Raw genomic sequence first — 25,648 nt, 5'->3', positions numbered from 1 at the left:
GGTATTAAGAGCTTTTGGGGTTGGGGGGTATTAAGGGGGGTTTGGGGGTTATTAAGGGGTTTTGGGGCGGTATTAAGAGCTTTTGGGGTTTGGGGGGTTATGGGGGTATTAAGGGGGGTTTGGGGTTGGGGGGGTATTAAGGGGGGTTTGGGGGGGTATTAAGGGGGGTTTGGGTCGTTATTAAGAGCTTTTGGGGTTTGGGGGGGTTGTGGGGTTTTGGGGGGGTATTTAGGGGAGTGTTGGGGGGGTTATTAAGAGCTTTTGGGGTTTGGGGGGGTTATGGGGTGTATTAAGGGGGTTTGGGGGGGTATTAAGGGGGTTTGGGGGGATATTAAGGGGGTTTGGGGGGTATTAAGAGCTTTTGGGGTTTGGGGGGGTTATGGGGTTTGGGGGCTATTAAGTGGCTTTTGGGGGCTTATTAAGGGGGTTTTGGGGCAGTATTAAGAGCTTTTGGGGTTGGGGGGGTATTAAGGGGGATTTGGGTCGTTATTAAGAGCTTTTGGGGGGTTTTGGGGGGGCTATGGGGGGTATTAAGGGGGTTTGGGGCGGTATTAAGAGCTTTTGGGGTTTGGGGGGGTTATGGGGTGTATTAAGGGGGGTTGGGGGGGTATTAAGGGGGGTTGGGGCGGTATTAAGAGCTTTTGGGGTTTGGGGGGGCTATGGGGGTATTAAGGGGGGTTTGGGGGCGGTATTAAGAGCTTTTGGGGTTTGGGGGGGTTATGGGGTGTATTAAGGGGGGTTGGGGGGGTATTAAGGGGGGTTGGGGCGGTATTAAGAGCTTTTGGGGTTTGGGGGGGCTATGGGGGTATTAAGGGGGGTTTGGGGGCGGTATTAAGAGCTTTTGAGGGTTTGGGGGGGCTATGGGGGGTATTAAGGGGGGGTTGGGGCGGTATTAAGAGCTTTTGGGGTTTGGGGGGGTTATGGGGTTTGGGGGCTATTAAGTGGCTTTTGGGGGGTTATTAAGGGGGTTTTGGGGCAGTATTAAGAGCTTTTGGGGTTGGGGGGGTATTAAGGGGGGTTTGGGGGGTTATTAAGGGGTTTTGGGTCGTTATTAAGAGCTTTTAGGGTTTGGGGAGGGTGTGGGGTTTTGGGGCTTATTAAGGGGTATTAAGGGGGGTTTGGGGTGTTATTAAGAGCTTTTGGGGTTTGGGGGGGTTATGGGGTGTATTAAGGGGGGGTTGGGGGGGTATTTAGGGGGTTTGGGGGCGGTATTAAGAGCTTTTGGGGTTGGGGGGGTATTAAGGGGGGTTGGGGGGTTATTAAGGGGGTTTTGGGTCGTTATTAAGAGCTTTTGGGGTTGGGGGGGTATTAAGGGGGGTTTGGGGGGTTATTAAGGGGGTTTTGGGTCGTTATTAAGAGCTTTTGGGGTTGTGGGGGGTATTAAGGGGGGTTTGGGGGGTTATTAAGGGGGTTTTGGGTCGTTATTAAGAGCTTTTGGGGTTGGGGGGTATTAAGGGGGTTTGGGGGGTTATTAAGGGGGTTTTTGGGGGGGTATTAAGGGGGTTCGGGGGGTTATTAAGGGGGTTTGGGGGGTTATTAAGGGGGTATTAAGGGGGTTTGGGGGGTTATTAAGGGGGTTTGGGGTTGGGGGGGGTTATGGGGTGTATTAAGGGGGTTTGGGGTGGTATTAAGGGGGTTTTGGGTCGTTATTAAGAGCTTTTGGGGTTGGGGGTATTAAGGGGGTTTGGGGGGTATTAAGGGGGGTTTGGGGGGTTATTAAGGGGGTTTGGGGGCGTTATTAAGAGCTTTTGGGGTTTGGGCGTGTTATGGGGTTTACTGGGGGGTATTAAGGGGGGTTTGGGGGTGTATAAGGGGGGGTTGGGGGGTTATTAAGAGCTTTTGGGGTTTGGGGGGGTTATGGGGTGTATTAAGGGGGTTTGGGGGGGTATTAAGGGGGTTTGGGGGGGTATTAAGAGCTTTTGGGGTTTGGGGGGTGTGGGGGGTTTTGGGGCTATTAAGGGGGTTTTGGGGGGGTATTAAGGGGGGGTTGGGGCGGTATTAAGAGCTTTTGGGGTTTGGGGGTGTTATGGGGTGTATTAAGGGGGGTTGGGGGGGTATTAAGGGGGTTTGGGGGCGGTATTAAGAGCTTTTGGGGTTTGGGGGGGCTATGGGGGGGTATTAAGGGGGGTTTGGGGGGGTATTAAGAGCTTTTGGGGTTTGGGGGGGTATTAAGGGGTGTATTAAGGGGGTTTGGGGGTTATTAAGGGGGTTTGGGGGCGTTATTAAGAGCTTTTGGGGTTTGGGGGGTTATGGGGGTATTAAGGGGGGTTTGGGGGGGTATTAAGGGGGTTTTGGGGCAGTATTAAGAGCTTTTGGGGTTTGGGGGGTATTAAGGGGGATTTGGGTTGTTATTAAGAGCTTTTGGGGTTTGGGGGGGCTATGGGGTGTATTAAGGGGGTTTTGGGTCCTTATTAAGAGCTTTTGGGGTTGGGGGGTATTAAGGGGGGTTTGGGGGCTATTAAGGGGGTTTTGGGGGGGTATTAAGGGGGTTTGGGGGGTTATTAAGGGGGTTTGGGGGGTTATTAAGGGGGTTTTGGGGCAGTATTAAGAGCTTTTGGGGTTGGGGGGGGTTATGGGGGGTATTAAGGGGGGGTTGGGGCAGTATTAAGAGCTTTTGGGGTTTGGGGGCTATTAAGTGGGTTTTGGGGGCTATTAAGTGGCTTTTGGGGGCTTATTAAGGGGGTTTTGGGGCAGTATTAAGCGCTTTTGGGGTTGGGGGGGTATTAAGGGGGGGGTAGATTTTTTTTGGGGGGGGGGGGGGAGGCCCCACCTCCTCGTCCTCGCGGGGGGGGTGGCCCTTGGCGCGGGCGATGAGCCCCTCCAGCTCGTGGAAGCGGCGCTCCATCTCCTGCAGCCGCAGGCGGGCCTGGTGCTGCTCCCGCCGGATGCGCTCCAGCAGCCGCTTCCCGTGCTCCTCCGCCACGCAGGGGCTCTGCTGCCACTGCTGGATCCGCTGGGGCAGGATCTCGTAGATCCGGCTGCCGGGAAAGAAGCCGAGGAAAAGGATACGGGGGGGGGGGGGGGGGGGAGAGAGAGGGGGGGGTTAATTGGGGTGGGGGGTGTTGGCCAAGGAGCTCGGGATTCCCGGGATCCGCTCTGGGATCCGCGCTGGGATCGGTCCTGGGTGGATCCGGGAGATACAGCTGGGGGGGGGCTGTATTGTCCCAGGAGCTCGGGATTCCCGGGATCCGCTCTGGGATCCGCTCTGGGATCCACTCTGGGATTGGTCCCGGATGGATCTGGGAGATGCGGCTGCGGGGAGGGGGGAGGGGGTTAATTGGGGGGTTTTGGGGGGGTCTACGGTGCTCCGGGAGGTGGGGATTCCCGGGATCCACTCTGGGATCTGCTCTGGGATCCGCTCTGGGATCGGTCCTGGATGGATCCGGGAGATGTGGCTGCGGGGAGGGGGAATTGGGGGGTTTTTGGGGGTCTGCGGTGCTCCAGGAGGTGGGGATTCCCAGGATCCACTCTGGGATCCACTCTGGGATCGGTCCCGGATGGATCCGGGAGATGCGGCTGCGGGGAGGGAGGGGGGGGCTGTGTTGGCCCAGGAGCTCGGGATTCCCGGGATCTGCTCTGGGATCCACTCTGGGATCGGTCCTGGATGGATCCGGGAGATGTGGCTGCGGGGGAGGGGGGTAATTGAGGTGGTTTTGGGGGGGTCTGGGGTGCTCCGGGAGGTGGGGATTCCCGGGATCCACTCTGGGATCCACTCTGGGATCCGCTCCGGAAGATTCTTATCAATCCAGCTGCAGGGAGGGGGGTGGGGGGGGTTAATTGGGGCGGTTGGGGGGGGGCTGTGTTGTCCCAGGAGCTCGGGATTCCCGGGATCTGCTCTGGGATCCGCTCTGGGATCAGTCCCGGATGGATACAGGAGATGCGGCTGCGGGGAGGGGGAGGGGGGGGCTGTGTTGTCCCAGGAGCTCAGGATTCCCGGGATCCGCTCTGGGATCCGCTCTGGGATCAGTCCCAGAGGGATCCGGGAGATGCGGCTGCGGGGAGGGGGGTGGGGGGGTTAATTGGGGGGTTCTGGGGGGGGTCTGCGGTGCTCCGGGAGGTGGGGATTCCCGGGATCCACTCTGGGATCCACTCTGGGATTGGTCCTGGATGGATCCGGGAGATGTGGCTGTGGGGAGGGGGTAATTGGGGTGGTTTGGGGGGGTCTGCGGTGCTCTGGGAGCTCAGGATTCCCGGGATCCGCTCTGGGATCCGCTCTGGGATCGGTCCTGGATGGATCCGGGAGATGCGGCTGCGGGGAGGGGGAGAGGGGGGCTGTGTTGTCTCAGGAGCTCGGGATTCCCGGGATCCGCTCTGGGATCCGCTCTGGGATCCACTCCAGGATCGGTCCCGGATGGATCCGGGAGATGCGGCTGCGGGGGGGGGGGGGGGGGTTAATTGGGGGGTTCTGGGGGGGTCTGTGGTGCTCCGGGAGGTGGGGATTCCCGGGATCCGCTCCGGGATCCGCTCTGGGATCCGCTCCGGGATCGGTCCCGGATGGATCCGGGAGATGCGGCCGCAGAGATGTCACTGGGGGGAACTGGGAGGAGGTCCCCCACCGCCCGGAGACCGCCGGGATCCACTGGGGGATCCACTGGGATCCACTGGGGCGGGACTGGGAATGGCCAATGGGGACGTGGGGGGGGGGGGGGTCACTGGGGCTCTCCGAGAGGGTCCTCCACCAGTTCAGCACTGGGATCCACTGGGAGGGATCCACTGGGAGGGATCCACTGGGAGGGGGTGTCACTGGGACCCGGAAGGTCCAACTGGGATCGCGGGGGAGGGGGGAGGGGGGTGTTGCCCCCCCCAACTGGGATCGATTGTGGGATGTACTGGGATCTTACTGGGATCTACTGGGATGCACTGGGAGGGCACTGGGGACAGCCCGGGGGGATCCCAGGCGGGCCGGGGTGTGCTGGGGGATCCGCTCGGGCGGCGGATGGGTTTGTGGTATGTACTGGGAGGGCTATAGTGGTCTGTACTGGTCTGTACTGGTCCGTACTGGTTCATACTGGTCCATACTGGGGTCTACTCACCCGGCAGCCAGCTTGACATCACCTCCCTCCCTCCAGCACTGGGATGACCGGGGCATCATAGGGGTCTATCGCACTCTAAACTGGTCCGTACTGGTTTATCCTGGTCCATACTGGTCTATACTGGTCTGTACTGGTCTATACTGGTCTATACTGGGGTCTACTCACCCGGCAGCCAGCTCGACACCACCACCCTCCCTCCAGCACTGGGATGACCGGGGCATCATAGGGGCCTATCGCACTCTATACTGGTCTGCACTGCTTTATACTGGTCTGTACTGGTCTATACTGGTCTGTACTGGTCTGTACTGGTTCCTACTGGGGTCTACTCACCCGGCAGCCAGCTCGACACCACCACCCTCCCTCCAGCACTGGGATGACCGGGGCATCATAGGGATCTATTGCCCTCTATAGCACTCCATACTGGTCCGTACTGGTCTATACTGGTCCGTACTGGTCTATACTGGTTCCTACTGGGGTCTACTCACCCGGCAGCCAGCTCGGCACCACCCCCCTCCCTCCAGCACTGGGATGACCGGGGCATCATAGGGATCTATCACACTCTATAGCGCTCTATAGCACTCCATACTGGTCCGTACTGGTCTGTACTGGTCTATACTGGTCTATACTGGTTTCTACTGGGGTCTACTCACCCGGCAGCCAGCTCGGCACCACCCCCCTCCCTCCAGCACTGGGATGACCGGGGCATCATAGGGGTCCATCGCCCTCTATACTGGTCTGCAGTGCTTTATACTGGTCTGTACTGGTCTATACTGGTCTGTACTGGTCTATACTGGTCTATACTGGGGTCTACTCACCCGGCAGCCAGCTCGACACCACCCCCCTCCCTCCAGCACTGGGACGACCGGGGCATCATAGGGGCCTATCGCACGCTATACTGGTCTGCACTGGATTATACTGGTCTGTACTGGTCTATACTGGTCTGTACTGGTTTATACTGGTCTGTACTGGTTCATACTGGGGTCTACTCACCCGGCAGCCAGCTCGGCACCACCCCCCTCCCTCCAGCACTGGGATGACCGGGGCATCATAGGGGTCCATCGCCCTCTATAGCTCTCTATAGCACTCCATACTGGTCCGTACTGGTCTATACTGGTCCGTACTGGTCTATACTGGTCCGTACTGGTCTATACTGGTCTATACTGGGGTCTACTCACCCGGCAGCCAACTCGGCACCACCCCCCTCCCTCCAGCACTGGGACGACCGGGGCATCATAGGGGCCTATCGCCCTCTATAGCTCTCTATAGCACTCCATACTGGTCCGTACTGGTCTATACTGGTCCGTACTGGTTTCTACTCACTTGGCGGCCAGTTTGACGCCGCAGGCCTCGCTGCAGTACTTGGAGGAACGAAGCATCGTATGGGTCTATTGCACTCCATCCTACTCTGTATCAGTCTATACTGGTTTCTACTGGCCTGTACTGGTCTCTACTGGTTGATACTGGTTTCTACTGGTCCATACTGGGGTCTACTCACCCGGCAGCCAGCTCGACACCACCACCCTCCCTCCAGCACTGGGATGACCGGGGCATCATAGGGGTCCATCGCCCTCTATACTGGTCCGCAGTGCTTTATACTGGTCTGTACTGGTCTATACTGGTCTATACTGGGGTCTACTCACCCGGCAGCCAGCTCGACACCACCACCCTCCCTCCAGCACTGGGATGACCGGGGCATCATAGGGATCTATCGCCCTCTAGAGCGCTCTATAGCAGTCCATACTGGTCCGTACTGGTCTATACTGGTCCGTACTGGTCTATACTGGTCTGTACTGGTCTATACTGGTCTGTACTGGTGTCTACTCACCCGGCAGCCAGCTCAACACCACCCCCCTCCCTCCAGCACTGGGACGACCGGGGCATCATAGGGGTCCATCGCCCTCTATAGCTCTCTATAGCACTCCATACTGGTCCGTACTGGTCTATACTGGTCCGTACTGGTTTCTACTCACTTGGCGGCCAGTTTGACGCCGCAGGCCTCGCTGCAGTACTTGGAGGGGGGCCGGGCGGGGCGGGTGCAGCCGGGGCCCAGGCACTGGCCCGATCCGGCGGGATCGCGGGGGTCCGGACGCTCCGGGTGACGGCTGCGCTCCCGGTGCCGCGGCTTCTGCCGGTGCCGCTTGTACCGCTCCTCCTTCTGGCCCCCCAGTAAGAACCAGTAAGCACCAGTAAGGCCGCCGGGGAAGACCAGCCGAGAGCCCAGGGGCTGCCCGCAGCTCCCAGCGGCCCTCCCAGTAAGCCTCAAAGACTCCCAGTAAGACTCAAGGACTCCCAGCGATTTCCAATAGCCCTCACGAGCTCCCAGTAACCCCCACTACCTCCCAGTAACCCCCAGTTTAGACCAGTAAGGCTCCCAGGGATCACCAGAAATTCCCACAGCTCCCAGCAGCCCTCCCAGTACCTCCCAGTAACCCTCAGACCCTCCCAGTAAGATTCAAGGACTCCCACCAATTCCCACTAACCCTCACAAGCTCCCAGTAACCCCCACTACCTCCCAGTAACCCCCAGTTTAGACCAGTAAGGCTGCCAGGGATCACCAGAAATTCCCACAGCTCACAGCAGCCCTCCCAGTACCTCCCAGTAACCCTCAGGCCCTCCCAGTAAGACTCAAGGACTCCCACCAATTCCCACTAACCCTCACGAGCTCCCAGTAACCCCCACTACCTCCCAGTAACCCCCAGTTTAGACCAGTAAGGCTGCCAGGGATCACCAGAAATTCCCACAGCTCACAGCAGCCCTCCCAGTACCTCCCAGTAACCCTCAGGCCCTCCCAGTAAGACTCAAGGACTCCCACCAATTCCCACTAACCCTCACGAGCTCCCAGTAACCCCCACTACCTCCCAGTAACCCCCAGTTTAGACCAGTAAGGCTCCCAGGGATCACCAGAAATTCCCACAGCTCCCAGCAGCCCTCCCAGTACCTCCCAGTAACCCTCAGGCCCTCCCAGTAAGACTCAAGGACTCCCACCAATTCCCACTAACCCTCACGAGCTCCCAGTAACCCCCACTACCTCCCAGTAACCCCCAGTTTAGACCAGTAAGGCTCCCAGGGATCACCAGAAATTCCCACAGCTCCCAGCAGCCCTCCCAGTACCTCCCAGTAACCCTCAGACCCTCCCAGTAAGCCTCGAAGACTCCCAGCAATTCCCACTAACCCTCACAAGCTCCCAGTAACCCCCACTACCTCCCAGTAACCCCCAGTTTAGACCAGTAAGGTTCCCAGGGATCACCAGAAATTCCCAGAGCTCCCAGTAGCCCTCCCAGTGACTCCCAGTAACACCCAGTAGCTCCCGGTGACCCCCAGTAACCCCCAGGGCATCCCAGTAACCCCCACGACCCCACCAGTAGCTCCCAGTAGCCCTCCCAGTGACTCCCAGTAGCTCCCAGTGCCCACCACAATCTCCCAGCAGCCCTCCCTGTGACTCCCATTCGCTCCCAGTGCCCACCACAAATCCACCAGAAGCTCCCAGTAGCCCTCCCAGTGACTCTCAGTAGCTCCCAGTACCCACCACAACCTCCCAGCAGCCCTCCCTGTGACTCCCAGTCGCTCCCAGTGCCCACCACAAATCCACCAGAAGCTCCCAGTAGCCCTCCCAGTGACTCCCAGTGCCCACCAGCACCCCACCAGTAGCCCTCCCAGTGACTCCCAGTAACCCCCAGAAGCTCCCGGTGACCCCCAGTAACCCCCAGGGCATCCCAGTAACCCCCACGACCCCACCAGGAGCTCCCAGTAGCCCTCCCAGTGACTCCCAGTGCCCACCAGCACCCCACCAGTAGCCCTCCCAGTGACTCCCAGTGCCCACCAGCACCCCACCAGTAGCCCTCCCAGTGACTCCCAGTAACACCCAGTAGCTCCCGGTGACCCCCAGTAACCCCCAGGGCATCCCAGTAACCCCCACGACCCCACCAGGAGCTCCCAGTAGCCCTCCCAGTGACTCCCAGTGCCCACCAGCACCCCACCAGTAGCCCTCCCAGTGACTCCCAGTGCCCACCAGCACCCCACCAGGAGCCCTCCCAGTGACTCCCAGTAACCCCCAGTAGCTCCCGGTGACCCCCAGTAACCCCCAGGGCATCCCAGTAACCACCACAACCCCACCAGGAGCTCCCAGTAGCCCTCCCGGCGGCTCCCAGTAACCCCCAGAGCCTCCCAGTGCCCGCCAGCAGCTCCCAGCAGCCCTCCCAGTAACTCCCAGTATGGCCCCCGGCACCTTTTTGTCCGACTTCTTCTCCCGCCGCTTGACGTGTTTGACCTTCACGGCGCGTTTGCGCAGGACGGGGTCGAGGAAAGGGGCGTCCTCGGGGTCGCTGAGCCACGGCTGCGCCGGCGACACGCCAAGAACACGCCAAGAACACGCCTCAGCGCCCCACGGACACGCCACGACACGCCCCGACCCGCCAAGACACGCCCCGACGCCGGAATCGAAAGACGCCTCTCCCCGCTCAACACGTGTGCTGGCGCCGCTAAAGGGCAGCCGGGGACATAAGAACATGCCTCGGCGTACAAAAACACGCTTACAGCGTGTTCCCGTGTGCCTAAGGCACACCTCTACATGCTTAAAGCACGCCTTGACATGCCTAAACGGGCTTAAAACATGCCTCGGTGCTCCGAAACACGCCTCTACATACCTAAACACGCTTAAAACACGCCTCTACGTGCCTAAACACGCTTAGAGCACGCCTCTACGCGCCTAAACACGCTAAGAGCACGCCTCTGTGTGCCTAAACACGCTTAGAACACGCCTCTGTGTGCCTAAACACGCTTAGAGCACGCCTCTGTGTGCCTAAACACGCTTAGAGCACGCCTCTGTGTGCCTAAACATGCTTAGAGCACGCCTCTACGTGCCTAAACACGCTTAGAGCACGCCTCTACGTGCCTAAATACAATTAAAAACGCCCCATGTGCCTAAACACGCTTAGAACACGCTTCTGCACGCCTAAACACGCTAAGAACATGCCTCTATGCTTAAACACGCTTAGAGCACGCCTCTATGCGCCTAAACATGCTTAAAACACTCCTCTACACGCCTAAACATGCTTAAAGCGTGCTGCTACGTGCCTAAACACGCTTTAAACGGCTCTACGCACCTAAACATGCTTAGAACACGCCTCTACATGCCTAAACATACTTAGGACATGCCTAAACACGCTTAGAACACGCCTCTACACGCCTAAACACGCTTAGAGCACGGGAACATGCTTAAAACGTGCCGTGGTGCGCCCGAACATGCTAAAAACATGCCCCAACACGCTAAAAACACACCTCAGCAGCGTTTGGGGGGGAATGTGGGGTCCCCAAAGCCAAATTTGGGGCATTCGGGTAAAATTTGGAGAAATTTTGGGGTCCTTAAGGCTGAATTTGGGGCATTTGGGGGGAAATTTCGGGTCCTTAAAGCCAAATTTGGGGCATTTGGGGGAAAATTTGGGCCATTTGGGGTCCCTAAAGGCAAATTTGGAGCATTTCGCAGAAATTTGGTGCCCCTAAAAGCCAAATTTGGGGCATTTGGGGGAAATCAGAGGTCCCTAAAGCCGAATTTGGGGCATTTGGGGGAAATTTGGGGCATTTTGGAGAAATTTGAGGTCCCTAAAGCCGAATTTGGGGCATTTGGGGGAAATTGGAGGTCCCTAAAGCCAAATCTGGGGAATCTGGGGGAAATTTGGGGTCCTTAAGGCCGAATTTGGGGCATTTTGGAGAATTTTGGGGTGAATAAGCCCAAATTTGGGGCATTTGGGCAAAATTTGGATAAGTTTTGGGGTCCTTAAGGCTGAATTTAGGGCATTTGGGGGAAATTTGAGGTCCCTAAAGCTAAATTTGGGGTATTTGGGGGATATTTCAGGTCCTTAAAGCCAAATTTGGGGGATTTAGGGAAAATTTGGGATCCCTAAAAGCCAAATTTGGGGCATTTTGGGGAAATTTGGGGGTCCTTAAAGCTGAATTTGGGGCATTTGGGGGAAATTTGGGGGTCCTTAAAGCTGAATTTGGGGCATTTTGGAGAAATTTGGGGGTCCTTAAAGCTGAATTTGGGGCATTTTCAAGAAATTTGAGGTCCCTGAAGCCAAATTTGGGGCATTTAGAAGAAATTTGGGATCCCTAAAATTTGAGGCATTTGGGTAAAATTTGAAAAAATTTTGGCGTCCTTAAGGCTGAATTTGGGGTCCTTAAAAGCCAAATTTGGGGCATTTTGAGGAAATTGGGGGTCCCTAAAGCTGAATTTGGGGCATTTTGGAGAAATTTGGGGTCCCTAAAGCTGAATTTGGGGCATTTTGGAGAAATTTGGGGTCCCTAAAAGCCAAATTTGGGGCATTTTAAAGAAATTTGAGGTCCCTAAAGTGAAATTTGGGGCATTCAGGGGAAATTTGGGGGTCCTTAAAGCTGAATTTGGGGCATTTAGGGGAAATTTGGGGTCCCTAAAGCCAAATTTGGGGCATTTGGGGGAAATTTGGGGGTCCTTAAAGCTGAATTTGGGGCATTTGGGGGAAATTTGGGGGTCCTTAAAGCTGAATTTGGGGCATTTTGGAGAAATTTGGGGGTCCTTAAAGCTGAATTTGGGGTCCTTAAAAGCCAAATTTGGGGCATTTTGAGGAAATTGGGGGTCCCTAAAGCTGAATTTGGGGCATTTTGGAGAAATTTGGGGTCCCTAAAAGCCAAATTTGGGGCATTTTAAAGAAATTTGAGGTCCCTAAAGCCAAATTTGGGGCATTCAGGGGAAATTTGGGGGTCCTTAAAGCTGAATTTGGGGCATTTGGGAGAAATTTGGGGGTCCTTAAAGCTGAATTTGGGGTCCTTAAAAGCCAAATTTGGGGCATTTTGAGGAAATTGGGGGTCCCTAAAGCTGAATTTGGGGCATTCTGGAGAAATTTGGGGTCCCTAAAAGCCAAATTTGGGGCATTTTAAAGAAATTTGTGGTCCCTAAAGCCAAATTTGGGGCATTTGGGGGAAATTTGGGGGTCCTTTAAGCTGAATTTGAGACATTTCGGAGAAATTTGGGGCATTTAGGGGAAATTTGGGGTCCTTGAAAGCCAAATTTGGGGTAATTTGGGGAAATTTGGGCGTCCTTAAAGCTGAATTTGGGGCATTTTGGAGAAATCTGGGATCCCTAAAATTTGGGGCATTAGAATAAAATTTGGAGAAATTTTGGGGTCCTTAAGGCTGAATTTGGGGCATTTTGGAGAAATGTGAAATCCTTAAAGCCAAATTTGAGCCATTTGGGGGAAATTTCAGGTCCTTGAAGCCAAATTGGGGTCATTTGGGGGAATTTGGGGCATTTTAGAGAAATTTGGGGCATTTTGGAGAAATTTGGGGCATTTTGGAGAAATTTGGGGCATTTTGGAGGCCATTCCGGGAGAATTTAGCATCTCCGGCGCCGAATTTTGGGGCATTTAAGTGCAATTTTGGACAATCTCAGAGCCTCTGGGGGCGATTTGGGGCCAATCTGGGGGGATTTGGGGTCCCCCGGGCAAATTTGGGGTATTTCGGGGGGATCCGGAGCCCCTGAGGGACATTTTGGGGGGCTTTTGAGGGGATTTGGAGGCCCTGAAGTGCATTTTGGGGGGATTTGGAGCCCCTGAGGCGCATTTTGGGGTGATTTGGGGGTTTTGAAGCCCCTCTAGTGTGATTTTGGGGTGATTTTGGGGGGATTTGAAGCCCCTCTAGTGCGATTTTGGGGGGATTTTGGGGGGATTTGAAGCCCCTCTAGTGCTATTTTGGGGGGATTTGGAGCCCCTGAGGTGCATTTTGGGGGGATTTTGGAGGAATTGGAGCCCCTGGAGTGCATTTTGGGGGGATTTTGGGGGGATTTGAAGCCCCTCTAGTGCGATTTTGGGGTGATTTTGGGGGGATTTGAAGCCCCTCTAGTGCGATTTTGGGGGGATTTGGAGCCCCTGAGATGCATTTTGGGGTGATTTTGGGGGGTTTTGAAGCCCCTCTAGTGCGATTTTGGGGTGATTTTGGGGGGATTTGGAGCCCCTCTAGTGCGATTTTGGGGGGATTTGGAGCCCCTGAGGCGCATTTTGGGGGGATTTTGGGGGGATTTGGAGCCACTGAGGCACATTTTGGGGGGATTTTGGGGGGATTTGGAGCCCCTGAGGCGCATTTTGGGGGGATTTTGGGGGGATTTGAAGGTCCTCTAGTGCGATTTCGGGGGGATTTGGAGCCCCTGAGGTGCATTTTGGGGTGATTTTGGGGGGATTTGGAGCCCCTGGAGTGCGATTTCGGGGGGATTTGGAGCCCCTGAGGCGCATTTTGGGGGTATTTGGGGGGATTTGGAGCCCCTGAGGCACATTTTGGGGTGATTTTGGGGTGATTTGGAGCCCCTCTAGTGCGATTTTGGGGTGATTTGGGGGGATTTGAAGCCCCTGGAGTGCATTTTGGGGGGATTTTGGGGGGATTTGAAGCCCCTCTAGTGCGATTTTGGGGGGATTTTGGGGGGATTTGAAGCCCCTCTAGTGTGATTTTGGGATGATTTTGGGGGGATTTGAAGCACCTCTAGTGCGATTTTGGGGGGATTTGGAGCCCCTGAGGCGCATTTTGGGGTGATTTGGGGGGGATTTGAAGCCCCTCTAGTGCGATTTTGGGGGGATTTTGGGGGGATTTGAAGCCCCTCTAGTGCGATTTTGGGGGGATTTTGGGGGGATTTGAAGCCCCTCTAGTGTGATTTTGGGATGATTTTGGGGGGATTTGAAGCACCTCTAGTGCGATTTTGGGGGGATTTGGAGCCCCTGAGGCGCATTTTGGGGTGATTTTGGGGGGATTTGAAGGTCCTCTAGTGCGATTTTGGGGGGATTTGGAGCCCCTGAGGTGCATTTTGGGGTGATTTGGGGGGGATTTGGAGCCCCTGGAGTGCATTTTGGGGGGATTTGGAGGGATTTGAAGCCCCTCTAGTGCAATTTTGGGGGGATTTGAAGCCCCTGAGGCGCATTTTGGGGTGATTTGGGGGGGGATTTGAAGCCCCTCTAGTGCGATTTTGGGGGGATTTGGAGCCCCTGAGGCGCATTTTGGGGTGATTTTGGGGGGATTTGGAGCCCCTGGAGTGCGATTTCGGGGGGATTTGGAGCCCCTGAGGCACATTTTGGGGGGATTTTGGGGGGATTTGAAGCCCCTCTAGTGTGATTTTGGGGGGATTTGGAGCCCCTGAGGCGCATTTTGGGGTGATTTGGGGGGGATTTGGAGCCCCTGGAGTGCATTTTGGGGGGATTTGGGGGGATTTGAAGCCCCTCTAGTGCGATTTTGGGGGGATTTGGAGCCCCTGAGGTGCATTTTGGGGTGATTTGGGGGGGATTTGGAGCCCCTGGAGTGCATTTTGGGGGGATTTGGGGGGATTTGAAGCCCCTCTAGTGCGATTTTGGGGTGATTTGGGGGGATTTGGAGCCCCTGGAGTGCATTTTGGGGGGATTTGGGGGGATTTGAAGCCCCTCTAGTGCGATTTTGGGGGGATTTGAAGCCCCTGAGGCGCATTTTGGGGGTATTTGGGGGGATTTGGAGCCCCTGAGGCACATTTTGGGGTGATTTTGGGGTGATTTGGAGCCCCTCTAGTGCGATTTTGGGGTGATTTGGGGGGATTTGAAGCCCCTGGAGTGCATTTTGGGGGGATTTTGGGGGGATTTGAAGCCCCTCTAGTGCGATTTTGGGGGGATTTTGGGGGGATTTGAAGCCCCTCTAGTGTGATTTTGGGATGATTTTGGGGGGATTTGAAGCACCTCTAGTGCGATTTTGGGGGGATTTGGAGCCCCTGAGGCGCATTTTGGGGTGATTTGGGGGGGATTTGAAGCCCCTCTAGTGCGATTTTGGGGGGATTTTGGGGGGATTTGAAGCCCCTCTAGTGCGATTTTGGGGGGATTTTGGGGGGATTTGAAGCCCCTCTAGTGTGATTTTGGGATGATTTTGGGGGGATTTGAAGCACCTCTAGTGCGATTTTGGGGGGATTTGGAGCCCCTGAGGCGCATTTTGGGGTGATTTTGGGGGGATTTGAAGGTCCTCTAGTGCGATTTTGGGGGGATTTTGGGGGGATTTGGAGCCCCTGGAGTGTGATTTCGGGGGGATTTGGAGCCCCCGAGGCGCATTTTGGGGTGATTTTGGGGGGATTTCGAGCCCCTCTAGTGCGATTTTGGGGGGATTTGGGGGGGATTTGGAGCCCCTGGAGTGTGATTTCGGGGGGATTTGGAGCCCCTGAGGCGCATTTTGGGGTGATTTGGGGGGGATTTCGAGCCCCTCTAGTGCGATTTTGGGGTGATTTTGGGGGGATTTGAAGCCCCTCTAGTGCGATTTTGGGGTGATTTTGGGGGGATTTGAAGCCCCTCTAGTGTGATTTTGGGGGGATTTGGAGCCCCTGAGGCGCATTTTGGGGTGATTTGGGGGGGATTTGGAGCCCCTCTAGTGCGATTTTGGGGGGATTTTGGGGGGATGTGGAGCCCCTCTAGTGCCATTTTGGGGGGATGTGGAGCCCCTCTAGTGCGATTTTGGGGTGATTTTGGGGGGTTTTGAAGCCCCTCTAGTGCGATTTTGGGGACATTTGGAGCCCCTGAGGTGCATTTTGGGGTGATTTTGGAGGAATTGGAGCCCCTGGAGTGCATTTTGGGGTGATTTGGGGGGGATTTGGAGCCCCTCTAGTGCGATTTTGGGGGGATTTTGGGGGGATTTGGAGCCCCTGAGGCGCATTTTGGGGTGATTTTGGGGGGATTTGAAGCCCCTCTAGTGCGATTTTGGGGTGATTTTGGGGGGATTTGAAGCCCCTCTAGTGTGATTTTGGGGGGATTTGGAGCCCCTGAGGCGCATTTTGGGGTGATTTGGGGGGGATTTGGAGCCCCTGGAGTGCATTTTGGGGGGATTTGGGGGGATTTGAAGCCCCTCTAGTGCGATTTTGGGGGGATTTGGAGCCCCTGAGGTGCATTTTGGGGTGATTTGGGGGGGATTTGGAGCCCCTGGAGTGCATTTTGGGGGGATTTGGAGGGATTTGAAGCCCCTCTAGTGCAATTTTGGGGGGATTTGAAGCCCCTGAGGCGCATTTTGGGGTGATTTGGGGGGGGATTTGAAGCCCCTCTAGTGCGATTTTGGGGGGATTTGGAGCCCCTGAGGCGCATTTTGGGGGGATTTGGGGGGTTTTGAAGCCCCTCTAGTGCGATTTTGGGGGGATTTGGAGCCCCTGAGGCGCATTTTGGGGTGATTTTGGGGGGATTTGGAGCCCCTGGAGTGCGATTTCGGGGGGATTTGGAGCCCCTGAGGCACATTTTGGGGGGATTTTGGGGGGATTTGAAGCCCCTCTAGTGTGATTTTGGGGGGATTTGGAGCCCCTGAGGCGCATTTTGGGGTGATTTGGGGGGGATTTGGAGCCCCTGGAGTGCATTTTGGGGGGATTTGGGGGGATTTGAAGCCCCTCTAGTGCGATTTTGGGGGGATTTGGAGCCCCTGAGGTGCATTTTGGGGTGATTTGGGGGGGATTTGGAGCCCCTGGAGTGCATTTTGGGGGGATTTGGGGGGATTTGAAGCCCCTCTAGTGCGATTTTGGGGTGATTTGGGGGGATTTGGAGCCCCTGGAGTGCATTTTGGGGGGATTTGGGGGGATTTGAAGCCCCTCTAGTGCGATTTTGGGGGGATTTGAAGCCCCTGAGGCGCATTTTGGGGTGATTTGGGGGGATTTGAAGCCCCTCTAGTGCGATTTTGGGGGGATTTGGGGGGATTTGAAGCCCCTCTAGTGCGATTTTGGGGGGATTTGGAGCCCCTGAGATGCATTTTGGGGTGATTTTGGGGGGTTTTGAAGCCCCTCTAGTGCGATTTTGGGGGGATTTGGAGCCCCTGAGGCGCATTTTGGGGTGATTTTGGGGGGATTTGAAGCCCCTCTAGTGCGATTTTGGGGTGATTTGGGGGGATTTGAAGCCCCTGGAGTGCATTTTGGGGTGATTTGGGGGGATTTGAAGCCCCTGAGGCGCATTTTGGGGGGATTTTGGGGGATTTGGAGCCCCTGAGGCGCATTTTGGGGGGATTTGGGGGGATTTGGAGCATTCAAGCGCTGGTTTAGACGACCTTAGAGCCTCCGGAGGAGGTGGGAGGAGGGGGGGGGGGGGGGCCCAAACCGGAGGGATTTAGGGTTAACGGTGGTGAATTTTTAACCTTTTTTTTTTTGGGGGGGGGGGGGGGGAAATTTGGGGCATCTTTCGGGCTTTACTCACCAGAGCGTGTTCGTCGAAGGCGCCGGCGCAGAGCTCCTGGTAGAGGCGGGGGTCGAGGGGCAGCTCCTCGTCCGAGAGGCTCTCGGGGGGGCCCCCCCCGCCCCCCAACTGCTCCTTCAGCAGCTCCAGTTCCCCCTCGCGCCCCCGCGCCAGCTTGGGGGGGTGGGGTGGGTAGGGGGGGGGGTCAGCACCCAAAAGAACCCCCCCCGGTGTCACCCGGGGGGACCCCAACCCCCCCACTGTCACCCGGGGGGACCTCAACCCCCCCATTGTCACCTGTGGGACCCCAAACCCCCCCATTGTCACCTGGGGGGGGCAAACCCCCCCAATGTCACCTGGAGGACCCCAAACTCCCCCCCCATTGTCACCCGGGGGGGACATAGGGGTCAGGGGACCCACAACCCCCCCCCCAATGTCACCCAGGGGGACCCCAACCCCCCCCATTGTCACCTGGGGGGGAAACCCCCCCCATTGTCACCCGGAGGACCCCAAATCCCCCCCAATGTCACCCGGGGGGGACACAGGGGTTGGGTGGCCCACAACCCCCCCCCAATGCCACCCGGGGGGACCCCAACCCCCCCCCCAATGTCCCCTGGGGGACACACAGGGGTTGGGGTCCCCCCCGTTGTCACCCGGGGGGACACCCCCCCCCCCCCCCGGAAGGGACGCGGGCGCGGGGGCGACTCACCGAGGTGGGGAAGTACTTGTAGGACTCCTGCAGGGGGAGAAGGACACGTCAGGGACACGTTGGGGACACGGGACGGGGGACACGGGGACACGGGAGGCGTTGGGGACACGGGACGGGGACACAGGAGGTGTTGGGGACACGCTGGGGACACAGGACGGGGGACACAGGGACACGGGACACGCTGGGGACACGGGACACATTGGGGACATGGGACGGGGAGACACGGGACATGCTGGGGACACAGAACACGCTGGGGACATGGGATGGGGTGACACAGGGACACAGGACACACTGGGGACACGGGAGGGGGGACACGGGAGGGGGGACACGGGGACACGGGACATGTTGGGGACACGGAATGGGGTGACACAGGGACACGTTGGGGACACGAGATGGGGTGACCACGCCAAGCACATGGTAAGGTGATGCCAAAGTCACGCCAAGTACACGCTAAGGCGATGCGAACACCAAACTAAGACCACACCAAGCACACGCTAAGGCCACGCTAAGACCAAACCAAGCACATGCTATGGTCATGCCAAGCACACGCTAAGGCCACACCAACACCAAACCCAGGCCATACCAACCACGTGTTAAGGCCGCACCGAGTACACGCTAAGGTCATGCAAACACCAAACTAAGGCCACGCCAAGCACACGCTAAGGTCATGCCAAGCACACGCCAAGGCCACACCAACACCAAACCAAGGCCATTCCAACCACGTGTTAAGGCCGCACTGAGTACACGCTAAGGTCATGCTAACACCAAACTAAGACCACACCAAGCACACGCTAAGGTCACACTAAGACTAAACCAAGCACACGCTACGGTCACGCCAAGCACACGCTAAGGCCACACCAACACCAAACCGATGCCATACCAACCACATGTTAAGGCTGCACCGAGTACATGCTATGGTCATACTAACACCAAACTAAGGCCATGCCAAGCACACGCTACGGTCACGCCAAGCACACGCTAAGGCCACACCAACACCAAACCAAGGCCATACCAACCACGTGTTAAGGCCGCACCGAGTACACGCTAAGGTCATGCGAACACCAAACTAAGGCCATACCAAGCACACGCTAAGGTCACACTAAGACTAAACCAAGCACACGCTACGGTCACGCCAAGCACACGCTAAGGCCACACCAACACCAAACCCATGCCATACCAACCACGTGTTAAGGCCGCACCGAGTACATGCTATGGTCATACTAACACCAAACTAAGGCCACGCCAAGCACACGCTAAGGCCACACTAAGACCAAACCAAGCACATGCTACAGTCATGCCAAGCACACGCTAAGGCCACACCAACACCAAACCCAGGCCATACCAACCACGTGTTAAGGCCGCACCGAGTACACGCTAAGGTCATGCGAACACCAAACTAAGGCCATACCAAGCACACGCTAAGGGCACGCTAAGACCAAACCAAGCACACGCTAAGGTCATGCCAAGCACACACTAAGGAAACACTAACTCCAAACCAATGCCATACCAACCACGTGTTAAGGCTGCACCGAGTACATGCTATGGTCATACTAACACCAAACTAAGACCACACCAAGCACACGCTAAGGTCACACTTAGACCAAACCAAGCACACGCTACGGTCATGCCAAGCACACGCTAAGGCCACACCAACACCAAACCAAGGCCATACCAACCACGTGTTAAGGCCGCACCGAGTACACGCTAAGGTGATGCGAACACCAAACTAAGGCCATACCAAACACACGCTAAGGGCACGCTAAGACTAAACCAAGCACACGCTATGGTCATGCCAAGCACACGCTAAGGCCACACCAACACCAAACCGATGCCATACCAACCACGTGTTAAGGCCGCACCGAGTACACGCTAAGGTGATGCGAACACCAAACTAAGGCCACGCCAAGCCCACGCTAAGGCCACGCCAAGCCCACGTTAAGGCCACGCCAAGCACACGCTAAGGCCACGCCAAGCACACGCCGAGACTCACGCGGGCGCGCAGCTGGCACTGCCGCAGGCGGCACTTCTGGCGGATCTTGTTGGGGCCCCCGAATTTCTTCATGTCGCGGCAGAAGTCGCACTGCCCGCAGTCCTCGGGGCGCCGACACGCCTCGCACTCCCCGCACATGCGTGCCGACCGCTTGATCTGCGCCCAGAGGGGGGACCCAGCACCCATTAGGGGGGGTCTGGGGGGTCTCAGCACCCATTATGGGGGGTCTGGGGGGGGGTTTGGGGGACCCAGCACCCATTAGGGGGGGTCTGGGGGGTCCCAGCACCCATTAGGGGGGTCTGGGGGGGTTTGGGGGCTCCCAGCACCCACTGTGGGGGTCTTGGGGGGGTCTCAGCACCCACTGTGGGGGGTCCAAGGAGGTCCCAGCACCCATTATGGGGGGTCTGGGGGGGGTCTGGGGGAGCCCAGCACCCATTAGGGGGGGTCCCAGCACCAATTATGGGGGGTCTGGGGGAGTTTGGGGGGTCCCAGCACCCACTGTGGGGGGTCTGGAGGGGTTTGGGGGAGCCCAGCACCCATTATGGGGGGTCTGGGGGGTCCCAGCACCCACTGGGGGGCGTGTGGGGGGGTTTGGGGGGGTCCCAGCACCCATTATGGGAGGTCCCAGGGGGGTCTGGGGGGGCCCAGCACCCATTATCGGGGGGGGTCTGGTGGGACCCAGGCAACTGGGGGGGGCACCAGCACCAACTGGGGGGGGGTCTAGGGGGTCCCAGCACCTGTTATGGGGGTTCCGGGAGGGTCCCAGGCATCCATGGGGGGGGTTAAGGGGTTTTGGGGGACCCCGGGAGAGCGGGAGGGGGGGTTAAGGGGTTTTGGGGGACCCCGGGAGAGCGGGAGGGGGGGTTAAGGGGTTTTGGGGGACCCCGGGAGAGCGGGAGGGGGGGTTAAGGGGTTTTGGGGGACCCCGGGAGAGCGGGAGGGGGGGGTACGGGGGTTTGGGGGGCCCCACGTGTCCTCACCTTGGCGGCCCGGCCTTGTTCCAGCGCCAATTCCTGAGCTTTGACGCTTTCGTGTTCCCGTTCCTTTTCCCGCCATTTCTTGTGCCGGTAACGGATCTCCAAAGTGGGATCTTTCTCTGGGAAAAAGGGGAAAAAAAAAAAAAAGGAGTCAGGGGGACCCCCAAAAGTCCGGGAGGGGGATCTGGGTCTGGGGACCCCCCCAAAAAAGGGGACTCCGGGGTCCGGGAACACTCAAAAAGGGGATCCAGGAGTGCGGAGACTCCCCAAAAAGGGGACTCGGGGGTCCGGAGACTCCCCAAAAAGGGGACTCGGGGGTCCCAGACCCCCCAAAAAGGGGATCATGGAGTCCGGAGACCCCCAAAAAGGGGACCCAGGAGTCCGGGGACACCCCAAAAAGGGGATCCAGGAGTCCGGGGACCCCCCAAAAAGGGGATCCAGGAGTCTGGGGACCCCCAAAAAATGGGGACTAAGGGGTTTGGGACTATCTAAAAGGGGATCCAGGAGTCCAGGGACCCCCCAAAAAGGGGACCAGGACCCCCCAAAAAGGGGACTCGGGGGTCCGGGGACCCCCCAAAAAGGGGATCCAGGAGTCCGGGACTCCCCAAAAAGGGATCATGGAATCCAGGGACCCCCAAAAAGGGGATCCATGAGTCCGGGGACCCCCCAAAAAATGGGGACTAAGGGGTTTGGGACTACCTAAAAGGGGATCCAGGAGTCCGGGGACCCCCCAAAAATGGGACCAGGACCCCCCAAAAAGGGGACTCGGGGGTCCGGGGACCCCCCAAAAAGGGGATCCAGGAGTCCGGGACTCCCCAAAAAGGGATCATGGAGTCCAGGGACCCCCAAAAAGGGGATCCATGAGTCCGGGGACCCCCCAAAAAATGGGGACTAAGGGGTTTGGGACTACCTAAAAGGGGATCCAGGAGTCCAGGGACCCCCCAAAAAGGGGACTCGGGGGTTTGGGACTACCCAAAAAGGGGACTCGGGGGTCCCAGAGCACCCAAAAAATGGATCCAGGAATCCGGGTACCCCCCAAAAATAGAACTCAGGGGTCCCAGACCACCCAAAAAGGGGACTCAGGCCTCCCAGACCACCCAAAAAAGGGATCCAGGAGTCCGGGGACCCCCCAAAAAGGGGACTCAGGGGTCCCAGACCACCCAAAAAAGGGATCCAGGAGTCCGAGGACCCCCCAAAAAGGGGACTCAGGTGCCCGGAGCACCCATAGAAGCCACCCAGGCACCCATTTCTCCCTCTCAAACTCAACCCAGAGCCCCACAACCCCACCCAGGGGGGGCCCAGGCATCCGCGACCCCCCCCAAAAAAGGGACCCAGACACCCAGGAACCGCTCCTAAAAAAAAAAGGGGGGGGGGGGTGGGGGGGCTCACCGCGGCACTGGAGGCAGTACCATTCCCGAATGGCTTTGGCCATCTTCTCCGTGATGTTGATGCAGTCGCCGTGAAACCACTCGTTGCAATTGTCGCAGCCGCTGCGGGAGAGGGGACGGCCTCAACCCGGGGGGGGGGGGGACACCCTCATCCCCCACCCTAAGGGGTCCCCGGGCAAGCGGGGAGGGGGGCTGAGGGGTTTGGGGGGGACAGGGAGGGGGGCTGAGGGGTTGGGGGGGGACAGGAGAGCAGGGAGGGGGGCTGAGGGGTTTGGGGGGGACAGGGAGGGGGGCTGAGGGGTTGGGGGGGGACAGGAGAGCAGGGAGGGGGGCTGAGGGGTTTGGGGGGGACAGGGGAGGGGGGCTGAGGGGTTGGGGGGGACAGGGAGGGGGGCTGAGGGGTTGGGGGGGGACGGGGAGGGGGCTGAGGGGTTGGGGGGGGGACAGGAGAGCAGTGAGGGGGGCTGAGGGGTTGGGGGGGGACGGGGAGGGGGGCTGAGGGGTTTGGGGGGGACGGGGAGGGGGGCTGAGGGGTTTGGGGGGGACGGGGAGGGGAGCTGAGGAGTTTGGGGGGGGCGGGGAGGGGGGCTGAGGGGTTTGGGGGGGAACGCAGGGGAGCGGGGAGGGGGGCTGGGGGGTTTGGGGGGGACAGGGAGGGGGGCTGAGGGGTTTGGGGTGGGACAGGCGAGCGGGGAGGGGGGCTGAGGGGTTTGGGGGGGACGCAGGGGAGCGGGGAGGGGGGCTGAGGGGTTTGGGGGGGACAGGGGAGCGGGAGGGGGGCTGAGGGGTTTGGGGTGGGACAGGCGAGCGGGGAGGGGGGCTGAGGGGTTTGGGGGGGACGCAGGGGAGCAGGGAGGGGGGCTGAGGGGTTTGGGGGGACACAGGGGAGCGGGGAGGGGGGCTGAGGGGTTTGGGGGGGGGGACAGGGAGGGGGGCTGAGGGGTTTGGGGGGGGACAGGCGAGCGGGGCGGGGGGCTGAGGGGTTTGGGGGGGACGCAGGGGAGCGGGGCGGGGGGCTGAGGGGTTTGGGGGGGACGCAGGGGAGCGGGGAGGGGGGCTGAGGGGTTTGGGGGGGGGACAGGGAGGGGGGCTGAGGGGTTTGGGGTGGGACAGGCGAGCGGGGAGGGGGGCTGAGGGGTTTGGGGGGACGCAGGGGAGCGGGGAGGGGGGCTGAGGGGTTTGGGGGGGACAGGGGAGCGGGGAGGGGGGCTGAGGGGTTTGGGGTGGGACAGGCGAGCGGGGAGGGGGGCTGAGGGGTTTGGGGGGGACGCAGGGGAGCAGGGAGGGGGGCTGAGGGGTTTGGGGGGACACAGGGGAGCGGGGAGGGGGGCTGAGGGGTTTGGGGGGGGGACAGGGAGGGGGGCTGAGGGGTTTGGGGGGGGGACAGGCGAGCGGGGCGGGGGGCTGAGGGGTTTGGGGGGGACGCAGGGGAGCGGGGCGGGGGGCTGAGGGGTTTGGGGGGGACGCAGGGGAGCGGGGAGGGGGGCTGAGGGGTTTGGGGGGGACGCAGGGGAGCGGGGAGGGGGGCTGAGGGGTTTGGGGGGGGGACAGGGAGGGGGGCTGAGGGGTTTGGGGGGGGACAGGGGAGCGGGGCGGGGGGGCTGAGGGGTTTGGGGGGGACGCAGGGGAGCGGGGCGGGGGGCTGAGGGGTTTGGGGGGGACGCAGGGGAGCGGGGAGGGGGGCTGAGGGGTTTGGGGGGGACAGGGAGGGGGGCTGAGGGGTTTGGGGGGGACGCAGGGGAGCGGGGAGGGGGGCTGAGGGGTTTGGGGGGGGACAGGGGAGCGGGGAGGGGGACTGAGGGGTTTTGGGGGGACGCAGGGGAGCGGGGAGGGGGGCTGAGGGGTTTGGGGGGAGACAGGGGAGCGGGGAGGGGGGCTGAGGGGTTTGGGGGGGACAGGGAGGGGGGCTGAGGGGTTTGGGGGGGACGCAGGGGAGCGGGGAGGGGGGCTGAGGGGTTTGGGGGGAGACAGGGGAGCGGGGAAGAACCCAAGTGCCCTGGAGGGGACGTGGGCCACCAGGAAAGGGTCACAGGCCACCAGTTGGGGGGGGGACGGACGCAGGCCACCGGGACTCACATCATGAAGCAGTTGATGTCGGGTTTTCGGCACACGCAGTAGACGGGAGCGTTCTCCTCCCCCCCCGGGCCCGCCTCCGCGTCCGAGAATTCGCTGTCCTGAGGGGAAAATGGAGAAAAATGGGGGGGGGGGGGGGGGGGGGTCAGGACCACCGAAGGAGGGGGTGTGAACACCACAGGCGTCCGGGGGGGGGGGGGTGTCCCCGGTGCCTAAGAACCCCCCCAAAAAAGGTACCGAGGCGCCCCACCCCCCTCTCTCCCCTCACCATCGCTCCTTTGTGGCGGCCGCTGTCTCCGACGGACGATCCCGGACGGGCCCGGCCACAGCCGGAAGTGGAAAGGCCGAGCGGCGCTTCCGCTTCCGGTCGCGGGAGGTGACGGGAAGGGGGGCGTGGCCACACCCCCGCCGTCCTAATTGGCGACCCCGCCCACTTAAAAATGGCGGCGGCGCCTGCGCGCAGCGCGGCAAAATGGCGGCGGCCGGTGGGGGCGGCCATGTTGGGGAGGGGAAGTGTTGCCAAAGGGGGGAACCCCATTGAGACACGTGAGCGGTGGTGACATTTGGGGACGTTTATTGAGGGGACATGGGGGGACACGGGGGGACATGGAGGGACATAGGGGGACGGGGGGACTAGGGGCGACATGGGGGGACATGGGGGACATTTGGGGACATGGGGGGGACATGGGGACATTTGGGGACACAGGGGACACTATGAGGACATGGGGGTCATCATGGGGGACATTGGGGACATTGAGGGGACATGGGGGACAGGGGAGGACATGGGGGGACATTTGGGGACATGGGGGGACATTGGAGACATAGGGGGACATGGGGGGACATGGAGGGGACATGGGGGGACATGGGGACATGGGGGGACATGGGGGGACATGGGGACATGGGGGGACATTGGGGGCATTTGGGGACACGGGGGCTATGGGGACACATGGGGGGGACATGAGGACATGGGGGCACATTTGGGGACATTGGGGGACACGGGGGGACACGTGGTGACGTGGTGACACGGGGGGCGGCGCTCGCTGCGGTCACTGGGTCGCGGCCTCCGGGGGGCGCTGCAGCCGCTCCAGCTCCTCCAGCAGCCTGCGGGGGCGGGGCCGAAGCCAGAGTGGGCGGGGGCCTAGGCCGGAGTGGGCGGGGCCGAGGCCAGAGTGGGCGGGGCCGGCGGGGGCACTCACCTCTCCCTGCGCCCCAGGCAGACCTGGCGCCGCCCAAGCTCCGCCTCCAGCCGGCGCCGCGCCCCCGCCTCCTCCTGCTCCACCAATCGCCTGCTCGGGAAGGGGGGGGGGTGGTGGAGCTAAGTGC

The 25,648-nt window shown here is 59.5% G+C and overlaps 1 protein-coding gene across 1 annotated transcript; it reads right to left on the bottom strand.

The window, feature by feature from the left end:
* Window positions 1-2,770: 2,770 nt before the first annotated feature.
* Window positions 2,771-25,605, bottom strand: CXXC1 (CXXC finger protein 1; the record flags this gene model as incomplete). Its single annotated transcript, XM_082501451.1, has 11 exons — window positions 25,522-25,605; window positions 24,594-24,738; window positions 24,329-24,426; window positions 22,254-22,354; window positions 20,868-20,983; window positions 19,888-20,043; window positions 17,898-17,924; window positions 17,210-17,485; window positions 9,259-9,366; window positions 7,004-7,188; window positions 2,771-2,978 (listed from the first exon to the last, which is right to left on the bottom strand). Coding segments are annotated over exons 2-11 (1,278 nt in total), but the record flags the coding sequence as incomplete, so codon positions are not given.
* Window positions 25,606-25,648: the final 43 nt, after the last annotated feature.

Source organism: Vanellus vanellus (genome assembly GCF_965231255.1).
Source record: "Vanellus vanellus genome assembly, contig: HAP1_SCAFFOLD_1588, whole genome shotgun sequence".
Taxonomy (NCBI): Eukaryota; Metazoa; Chordata; class Aves; order Charadriiformes; family Charadriidae; genus Vanellus; species Vanellus vanellus.
Note: the sequence above shows the minus strand (reverse complement) of the source record. Positions and strands in the feature narration are given on the sequence as shown.